The sequence below is a fragment of the Clavelina lepadiformis genome, chromosome 5, assembly GCF_947623445.1.
Source record: "Clavelina lepadiformis chromosome 5, kaClaLepa1.1, whole genome shotgun sequence".
Lineage (NCBI taxonomy): Eukaryota > Metazoa > Chordata > Ascidiacea > Aplousobranchia > Clavelinidae > Clavelina > Clavelina lepadiformis.
The window spans coordinates 14,795,129-14,805,337 of record NC_135244.1 but is presented as its reverse complement, the minus strand read 5'-3'; the positions used below and the strand labels follow the sequence as shown (position 1 = coordinate 14,805,337).

The following is a 10,209-nucleotide window of genomic DNA, read 5'->3' as shown; positions in this document are numbered from 1 at the left end:
CAGTCTCTGCAAAAGTGAAATACTTGAAAATTTCTAATAATTTGGCATCGTTTTGTTAAAGTGTGAGCATGATACGTTAGCTCCATATTTGTACAACACCACGAAACAAATTGCTTAGACTCATGTTGTACATGGATTAAGTTAACTTATTTTAAAACACTTAGACTGACTTAAAGGCTAGTCCATGTTATTTTACATTAATTATGCTATAATGCATGCCATAATCAAACTGTGTTCATGCTATGACTCTATCTAACATTACCTGGTGTTAGAATATCGAACAGTGTACAGGTAGTTCAAATATCGATATCTAGTATTATCTAAAGCTCAGTCGACCATATATTTTATCTCATATACTATTATACATTATAGCAAAGTTGCTAGAAATGGCAAGTTTGCACCTCTCAAAGCCAGGAGTCGTGTAAACTCCATGTACACTTAAGTCTACTAGTTTTACGGTTATGTATGTGACTAAAAAGTTACGTTTCAGGGCAATTAATTTTAAAATGCCACCGTAAAATTCACTCTGCTGAGTTGATGCAAGCTATACGCAAATAGTTTTGCAGAAACTTGGTATGGTTTGCGAGTTCAATATGTTCACTTTTTCTTATTGTCACTAACATTATATTCTATTTATATTGACCAAATATGAATGATAGCAGAGCTAGCCTCTTGTTAAGTGAAGATTGCTTGCAAGCGCGTAACCTATCCAGTTTCTAGCGATTTAGCTTTTCAAACGTGGCACATCAAGCATAGAAATTTTCTTTATTTTAGGCAGGTATAACATTCACATTTAAATTGCAGAGATAATTAATTAATTAACAATCATAATTCACTTGTTGCTTTAATTTAATTCAACTTATTTTGTTTTATAAGCACACACTCTTTATGCAATGCCGATTCCTATGGTTTGCATTTCACATTTCTACAGTACAGAGTTTCAAGCCTTTTACCACATGCACATAACATCTGATAAGGAAATTTCCTGAATTCCACAGAAGCGATACTCGCACGGCCGCGCCCATACTTTAGCACATTAGACCGCCTTGGGAGAAGTAAATTCGCCAGTTGAAGCTGTCAATAGTGATCCATGAGTCACTTCAAGCGGGTGCCTATTTTTACCGAAAAAAAATACTGGCAATCATTCAGACTGAGAGAAAGCCCAGCTGTAAAATATTTTAACGCCGCAACTTTACCAGATAGATTGTCACACAACAACGTTTACAGAGGCAGACAGATAGCTTTTGTTCTTCGAAGTAAGAAATGCATTCATAAATCGCGTGAAAAGAACTCGCATCCAACGTGGAAAGTGACGCAGCAAAGAAGAGATATAATTTTACGCAATGAAAAACCTGTCGACGACAATTGTTATCCTTGTGTTATAAACGGCCGGCCTTACATTCTTCTCAGCAGCATACGTAATGAAACAGGGTCGAAGAACGGAAGAAAACGTTTTGCCATCTTGCCTTCGACGCGAATGCTCGGACAAAATATTCGCAGCAGAAATAAATTTAACTTTCGAGTTCACGAATGGGAATCAAATGGAACTTCGAAGCTAAAAGCAGAGAGAAAAAAACGATATGCTTACCCGTATATTCAGCATCAAAAATCGGAAAACTTTTCTGCCATATGTTGCAATTGTTGTAAGGCAAGCCGCCAGCAAAACAAACAACAGCTTATCGTTGTGAGACACCAAAATGGAAATAACTTGAAGTTGACCCAGTAAGTACAAACTTGTTTTTCAAATTTGGACTTTATATTAAGTTTTAGTTTTACAAAGCTTTTAGAAAGCGTTTTACTTTTATCGCCTTAAGAACCGTAAGGGCGCTGCTTCGATCCTAATTCGCAACTTACAGCCACCTATTACTGATGCCCTGCACTGCAAGTGACAGCTCATTAATTATCGTCGTTTACAGGGAGGCATATAAATTTATGTTTACCGTCTACAGTTCGGCTCTCCAGCAAAATCCCGTCTGACTGAGCAGTGTATGCATTAATATTGGTTAAATTAAAAATAAACGTTATTTTTTGAAACGCAGCTATTACAGTCTACATTCATTACCATACATATCGAGCCATTTAACGATCGTTTTTGACTTTCGGCATTTTCACTTTTTTCAACAGGATTTACATGTATTTCACAAATTTTTACCAAAAAAGTTTTTGTGACTATAGTTTTAAAACTTTTGTTCTACTTATCATGGGAAAAACAAACTTCTGCTAACGCTATTTAAATTTATAAACTGTGTTATAAATTTCACATTTTTAAATTGCTTCTAAATAAATAAATGAATAAATATTTGTTATTTGCGGCAAACCGACGACAAGCTGTATTGAATTTCCTATATAGACCTTCAAATGAATAATAGATCTCCGTAAAGTACAATTGTTAAATTCAGCCGCGTGTCGATATATAGTGGTTGCTGGTATGATTTGAAATATTTATGAACTTAATTTACTCGCGAAGTTTGACGATATATATTGACCCGAAGAATTAACTTTAATTTCCTTCCTGTAGATCAGAGGTGTCAAACTCAATAGCACCAGGGGCCAAAACTCAAAACTTATTTAACGCCGCGGGCCGTAAGGATAAAACTTGATTGAACGTTTCATGACACGAGTACATGAATTGGAACAGGCAGCGAAACAACAACAAATTTTTGATATTTTTGACGATTTTTGACTGGGATATTTTTGATTATTTCTATCTTACATCATTATGTTTCATTCATCCCCTTGCAAAAGCATTAAAGAATTAACAAACAATACAAAAAAAGCAGCCCAGATAACAAGCATTAGAATAAATCGATTTATTCTATTGTATAATGGGGCAACTGCTGTAGGCTATTGTGCGATTTGTTATAATCTTGTTTCTTGCTTGAAAAAAGTAAGTTATAATCTACAATGATCTCGTGGGCCGGAAAAAGTTCAATGTATAAAATAGCATTGCGGGCCAAGTTTTATTGTAAAGCGGGCCGGATGTGGCCCGCGGGCCGGGAGTTTGACACGTATGCTGTAGATATAGTGTAAATTTCCCCTGTATGAAGTCCTGGACTCATAAAAATGCGTCATGGGTTCGATACTCAGTGGTGCTATCGTTGAAATGTCTTTTGGCAAGGCATTTTTAGCGCTTACGTCTGCTTACTAGTTCAGATAAACAGTTCCTAGTTTGGGCATCAAATACAAAATGTGTGTCTGTCTAGACTCTAGAGCAGTGGTTCCCAAACTATTTCAGCTTGTGGCACACTAGAAAAATTATAAAACGCTCGCGGCACACTTACAAGAGAAGAAAAGTAGCTTTAAAACATTTATTTTCACGTGTTAATACGATGGATGTGCCTTTTGGATGGACATGTGCTTATTTATCAGCTATTGAAACAGCTAGAGCGCTTTTAAGTCACATAGGCTTGACTGCATGCCTTATTTTAAATATTTATGCAGTTCTTTTCCAAAATTCCACAAAGATTCGCGGCACACCTGAGAATCTGTGGTGGCACACTAGTGTGCCGCGGCACACAGTTTGGGAATCACTGCTCTAGAGTCTAGAGGAACTAACTGAGCAAAGACAAACTAAGAAACCTGGGCTCTAACAATGAAGAATCACCGCCCATTTTAAGTCCTAAAAGTTTTCCTAGTCAGAAAATAAACAATGAAATATTCTTACACCATACCATAATAGTATTATACTCAATATTGCGCCAAATAAAGAATAAAGTCTGACGACCAATTAAGAACAGTCAAATTTCACAGTTAGGTGGCGGTGTGGAGCAAATATTGTTTGTAAAAATGTTTAGAGTCTACTATTCTACTCACTCTAATTCGAGACTGCGTCTGGCGGTTTGCCATAATTTTGCATTCTTATTTTATCAATAACTGAGGAAAAATGTAAACTATTTCGTTATATGGCGTATATAGTTTTAAAGTTTGTAAGATAGTATAGGTTGGCAGACTTTCAAGGTGAAATTTGAGATGCTGATAGGGACATAATTGATAGCCATGATAGGGTTTCCATTTGTGATTCGTTACCTTTTTTCTTCTTTCTTCAGTACTTTTTAGATTGCTTGTCAAGTCGGATGAAACTTGAACACAAAAATATTTGAACGTTCACTAATATTCAATTTAATTAAATTACGACATGGCATTAAAAAATAAGCAACTGGCACTTGCCTTCATGAAATCTATTTAATTCAATCTTCTCTCCCAGAGCATCAATTTAGAAGTGGGCTAGCAAACTTTTCTTATCGATTGGTCGGATAAACGTTAGCTGACTATCGTTATTCGATTTATATTCTCGCTTGAGCAGGCTTACAGGGTTTAGGGTTTAGGTAAAGTTTCAAATCATATAGTTTTTGCCTCCCTGCATCGTTGCTAGTCTACTATGCAGGAAATTCTACTGTTGATAATTTTGTTGTGCATTTAAAGAAATTTATAGTGTTATTTAAATCATTCAAAGAGATAAAGCTTATTTGAGATTTTATGATCTTTGGTGGTCTGTTTTGCGCAGTAATGGCAGGATATAGTTTCACTGGCACACTTTGCAAGTTAGAAGTGAAAAAGTCAGTCATAGTTTTATCATAATTCTGTTAGTTTTTTATGCTACTTGCAAACGGCTTATGACAAAAATCTACGAATTTAACGTTTGCTGCTGACGCAATTATTTAGTTTTATTGCTTTGGCTTTTAGAATGTTTTTGATTTTAGTCTTTTGCGTTTTGCCTCCACCAACAAGGTATTGGGAACATAATTTTATTTCCAAAAATTTTGCAAAATGTAATGTTTGCGAATATGAAAAGCATTTTTTTTGTTCACTATATAAAGACAACTTAGAGTGGCCTAGATCTTGGACTTGTTTTGAAATTATGTGTAGAGGCTTATTCGAATCGCCTCTTAAGGGAATGCTCACTTATTTACTACGAATTCATAAATGATTAATGTAATAATAATATAACGTTAAATGGTTCGCGACGGTGCGGTGCGGTAAACCTTGAACATTAAAACATAACGTGAATAATGTAAAAGTACATTTGTATGCGTAGAATTGCGCTCAAAGAATGTACTCTTTTTTTGAGAGATTTACGGTCGAATCCAACTAATACCTACCATCTTTGCGCAGCTTTTACGCAATCAATAGCCTGAAGGTAGAACTGCTGAACTTTTGTATTTGTTAATGCAGGAAAACGCAGAAGGAGGGTTATTACAGTCAAGGTTCTGTCAATCATCCTCAGACGAATCTTTTGTTTTCTGCAACAAGGAAAGTAAATTACAAGCAGCTCAAACTGCAACGTGAAGTTCAGCGAGAATATCGTCTCAAGCGATGGCTGAATTCAGCAGATGATGGTAGCAATTGTAAAAACATATCACCTCCTTTTCATTCTATTGGAAAATATTATCAAACAGTTGGTCGTACAACCGAAAAAGTAACTTTTGCTAAACCAGCAGTAGATGTATCTCAACGAGGTTATCGCTACCATCCTCTGACTTTCACTGGAGCAAGGGCAGTTAATAATATGGCGAAAGTTGTGGAAATTCTCTCCTCTTCTCATGTTAATGACCTCCAAACTAATCGCTTGAAAGGCGGTCTGAATCTTAGAACTAACGACAGTGGGATTTGGTGTGATAGTGGTTTGTGCAAGGATCCGGTTTTAACTGATTGCAAAGCCAATTTTCATCAACATAATAACCAAAACAGGTCTGACTTTGTGAGCAGGGAAAGTTTTATTTCTTCCTACTTGCCAAATACTCCTTTTAGAAATTTTTCGGACACCAGTTGCTCTTTGCAATCCCCGACTTCTCAAACGTTTTTATTGCCTGAATCGAATGATACAAAGAAGCAAAAAAACATTTCGAAATCTCCCATTGTCGGGTGTACTTGGTGGCAAAACTCAACTGATCTAAGTCAAATGACCTCGTTTCAAAAATCTATGGCATCAACAACCAGTCCTTCATGGCAAGTGGATGACGACCTCTTCAAAGATGACACTTCCACAAATGACCAGGACGCCTCAGAAGGAAATGCACTCCTGGAAAGGCTGCCCAACGAGTCAAACCAAATAAAAGCTACACAAAATTATCAAAAAAGGAAGTGTAAGTTTCTAATAAGGAGAAAAGTGCAAATAATAGCAATATATAACGTCAAGCTAAACTGATTATATAGTATAATTCGAAATAACAAATAACTGTTTGCAGGTGAAAGTGAACATGTCGTCGAAAATTGGCGGCTACACCACCGCGAACAACATCGCGCAACCGGAACCAAACAGAAAATTGGATCACATAAGCTCAAAGCATCCGAGAGCAATTCCGACGGTGTTGTGTTGGAAGTCGAAAGTAGTTCGTCTTTCTCAGAGAAAAAGTCTTCCTACCAGTATCAAAAGAAGCCCAGACATAAAAGTAGTGCTTATTGCAAAAGGCAGAGCGATAGCCGAAAGTACTCGCGCTCGAGCGAAGACGAATTGCCTGAAGATAAGAGTTATTCTCGAAGGTCTAGACGAAATCGTCGGCAACGATCATCAAATACTGACAACCCGTTACGACATTCGTACAATAACCGTTGTTGCGTAGCCAGAGATTTTGAATCGACAGAAAACTGCAAAAATTCTCATCCCTTGTCTGTCTTCAGCAATGACAAGTTTAATAACCGATATGAAAACAATAATAGACGCTTGAAGATCTGGAGTTCTGGCGCCGTAACACAAGGCGATTCAAATGCTCCTTTTCAGATTGGACCTGGCTACAAGCTAATCGGCCAAAACGAAAATCATCAAATCATATATGAATGTACATGCAAAGAATGTCAGGCTTGTTATAAGCAGTCATATCAACAATCACGCTTCCATGGTGATAGTGGCAAGCTTTTGAGCGGAATTCCTGCCGTTATCAAAAGTCAGCCGTCTTTCGAAACAGGTACAGAACAAAGAAACCGGCGCAAAAAGAGTGACCAGTTTTCTCAAATGAAACGCGGTTCTAATGCCAGCACGTACAATGGATTTTCCACTTTTGGCAGGTAAGATTAATATCATCTGTTGAAATGTTTTGAAATCTATGTGCCCAAAATGTCGTCGCTCTATGTCTCGTTACATCAAGTTTGCCTTGAACAAAGACATGGCATAATGCATTGTGAGTAAGGGGATTTGCACTGCATACTTTACCACTGCAGCTTACTTCTTTTGCGAACTGTGGCGAAAGAATGTATTGTATACTTGTTACTTACAAAATGACGATTCGCTTTTAGCAAGCTTGTTTGAATATATAAATCACTGTTTCTATAGGGCGCTAATTTATTGCTCCTGTATCTGCAGACATTATCACACAGATGTTTGGACTTATGATATTTTGAGGGATTGTTTCAAATATAACATAAACGCGAAAATAGCTTATTTTTTGATAAAATAAAGGTAAACTAATTCACTTTCTTGTTATCGGATCTGCCACAAATGGACAACGGCTAGGGTTATGACAAAAAGAATGGCTGGGTACCTACCTACCAGAAAATAATAAATGTTGTATAAAGTGGAAAGAGACCAGCCTGTTTTGAAATACCAACAAGCAGTGATGCTGATACCCGCAACAGATGCATTTGTAGTGGTTATTACCACGACGCCACTTCTTTGTACACGATACTATTGATTTATCTTTTCAAGTAATTGACAATCTATCTATATAGTGTTATTTATACACCACATACGGAAGTTTACGGTTGCTTTGTTATTAATTGCAAATGATTCCAATACACAGCGCGTTAAGGTTTGAAAAACTTTCAAAACTTGATTAAATTCCGTCCACATATCGATTGCAATTTAGCCACGAATTTTTCAATCTGCTGTTGGTTGCGTGATGTACCAACCGGCTCCCTAAATGCATAAGTAAATTGTAGATTATAAGATTGAAACAATTTACCAGTTTTCAGAAAATGAAATTTTCTGTTTGATGTTTTAACAAAAGTTAACAAACCAAAATTTAAACTAGTAATTTTAAAAGGATAAAAAGTCTCTCGAAAACATAAACGGTGCAAATTAAGTTCAGCCGACCAATTTTGATCAACTAAATTAATATTAATTGATCTGTATCATTTGTGCTAGAACGTTTGGAGTTTTGTCTCTTTGTTTTCGTTGCTTTGACGATTCAAGTGAATCTTCCGACTCGGGTGGATCCGACACTGGCGACGATGATGATGAAGGAGGGCAGGATGAAGGAGGTAGGCCAAATGGCATATTTTCACGACGTGAGGAGTAAAATACGAGAATAGACGTAAGTTTAAGATTGTTTTGCTTTGGGCAGCTGACTACGTCGAACATGGAGATGGAGTTAGCGTAGATGACGATTCGGGCGGTGACGACTCTGGGAGCGACTCTGGTGGAGACGTGAGCATGGACACCGCCGAGCTCTTTGACGATCAAAACAACATGTTCGATATGAAGTAATACTCTAATCTGTTTTATACTTGCCACGTTTCCTGCAAGTTATAGATGCAATAATCGTTTTCTTTAATCTTTCCTATGTTTCTACGATTAATCAGTGTTCTTTTCAACATTAAATAATGTTGATTGTGCTTTCAGTCATGCATTGCAAGTGTTAGAGGAGAGCAGAGCTCGTTATCTTAGCTGTGCCCAAAACTAGTGCAATTCACCTGACAGGTCGCTCTCGGTCTATTTTGTGCTACGGGGCACTACCTTAATCTTAACGCTGGAATAATCCAACTCATAACTTATATCAAATACTCATATAATAATGAAACGTATAATAAGATATCTAACAAAATATTTTTCGAAATTCTTCAAGTATTCAATACGTAATCTACATAAAAACCCAAACTTTTGCAGAATTATCCAAAAATGTTCGAGTTTGTGACAAACCTTAATTTTTACGCTGCTCTTTTTTGTGTAAGTAAGGTAATTGGAGTGCAAATTGATTATTACGTTTACCCATCCAAATATTACCACATCCAAGTGCTATAGAATAATCCTAACTTCTTAACAAGAACTTCAATTATTTTTGAAATTTTTTCAATTTTATGTAATAATATTGAGTAAGTCATTCCACACTCTTCACCTTATCGAAAATTATTAACTTCAGACAAAATATAACTGTTGATTTGTCATCTGTTGCGTAGTATTTCGATTATTCTGACGTGTAAGTTTACAAATGCGCCACCGCGTAAAGATTACTGTGGCGCGCGGACGATTTTCGTATACTTCGTCGTGGTTGTTTTTATTCTGCACACTTGAGTTAATACTATCCGTCCTAAAATTTCATGTTAATATGTTTGAAAGAATTCTTGTTCGGATATAACGTTTTATATTGTCCTTTAATTCATCAAATTTATAACAATGTATTTTGAGAACATTGGTTAAAAATCTTGTAAACACTTTTGCTAAGAAGCTTTTTGGTATTTTCTTGTGTAGAACTGGTCTAGGAGACATGGATGGTTCTGATGATGGTCCTGGCTCTGCTGACTCCGATTGCTCCGATTCCCTGACGGAATTGCGATCACGATCCAAGAAGAGTTCAGGCACGTCGGATGAGTTCGAGGATGATGATGATGACATGACGTATGATGATGATGATTTTCTGGATTCCTGGGAATCCTTTGCCCTTTACGAACGAGAATAGATTGATTGCATGGATCTTGTATAATGTATATCGAGGACAGAATTATCTTGTTTAATGTAACCTAATGATTGGTCAGGATTTGAGTGTGATTTTGACAACTTTGAAATGCGAATATGATTTGTGAAAATTGTAATTTCCCGTTGTTATCACAGTAACGTTATGTGTTATTGCTTCTTCCTTTTGATTAATATGCATTTGTTTGTGTACATTCCAAGGCTACATATAATTAAAATTTACCTGCTATACCTTCCTTTCCTAAATTTTAACTTATAAATCACTGTCTTAGAGATACGATCTCTTTGTCCAGTATTACTCCTGACATTCTGTCTCCTTCACCTTACTGTATGTTGGGATTGGAAGTTTCTTTAAATTTACTTAAACCTATTGCTGGAAATTTGCTATTAAATTAATCTTTAAAAAAACTTTAAATTCAAACCTTTTACTGGTACTAAAGTAACCCATGTAGTCTATGTCAGCACAGTGTTTGTAGTCGTGTTCACAGTGTAGCGTTTAAGACTATTTTACTTTCACTTGACATGTTACCAGGCAATTGTTCATAAATGAGTTAAACTTAACAAAATTAGGAATCAATTTTTTTTCA

The 10,209-nt window shown here is 36.3% G+C and overlaps 1 protein-coding gene across 1 annotated transcript; it reads left to right on the top strand.

Moving 5' to 3' along the window:
* Positions 1 to 790: 790 nt before the first annotated feature.
* On the top strand, positions 791 to 10,111 carry LOC143459121 (uncharacterized). The gene is made up of 6 exons (XM_076956100.1): positions 791 to 1,722; positions 5,173 to 6,083; positions 6,186 to 7,002; positions 8,078 to 8,193; positions 8,277 to 8,415; positions 9,401 to 10,111. Exons 1-6 carry the CDS (start codon positions 1,091 to 1,093, stop codon positions 9,606 to 9,608), a joined length of 2,823 nt encoding a protein of 940 aa, XP_076812215.1. The 5' UTR covers positions 791 to 1,090; the 3' UTR covers positions 9,609 to 10,111.
* The last annotated feature ends 98 nt before the right edge of the window (positions 10,112 to 10,209 follow it).

Coding starts and splice junctions, on each gene's coding strand:
- LOC143459121 (XM_076956100.1), top strand. CDS start 1,091: ATGAGTCACTTCAAGCGGGTGCCTATTTTTACCGAAAAAAAATACTGG. Junction 6,084..6,185: donor AAATTATCAAAAAAGGAAGT/GTAAGTTTCTAA, acceptor AACTGTTTGCAG/GTGAAAGTGAACATGTCGTC. Junction 8,416..9,400: donor AACAACATGTTCGATATGAA/GTAATACTCTAA, acceptor TTTCTTGTGTAG/AACTGGTCTAGGAGACATGG.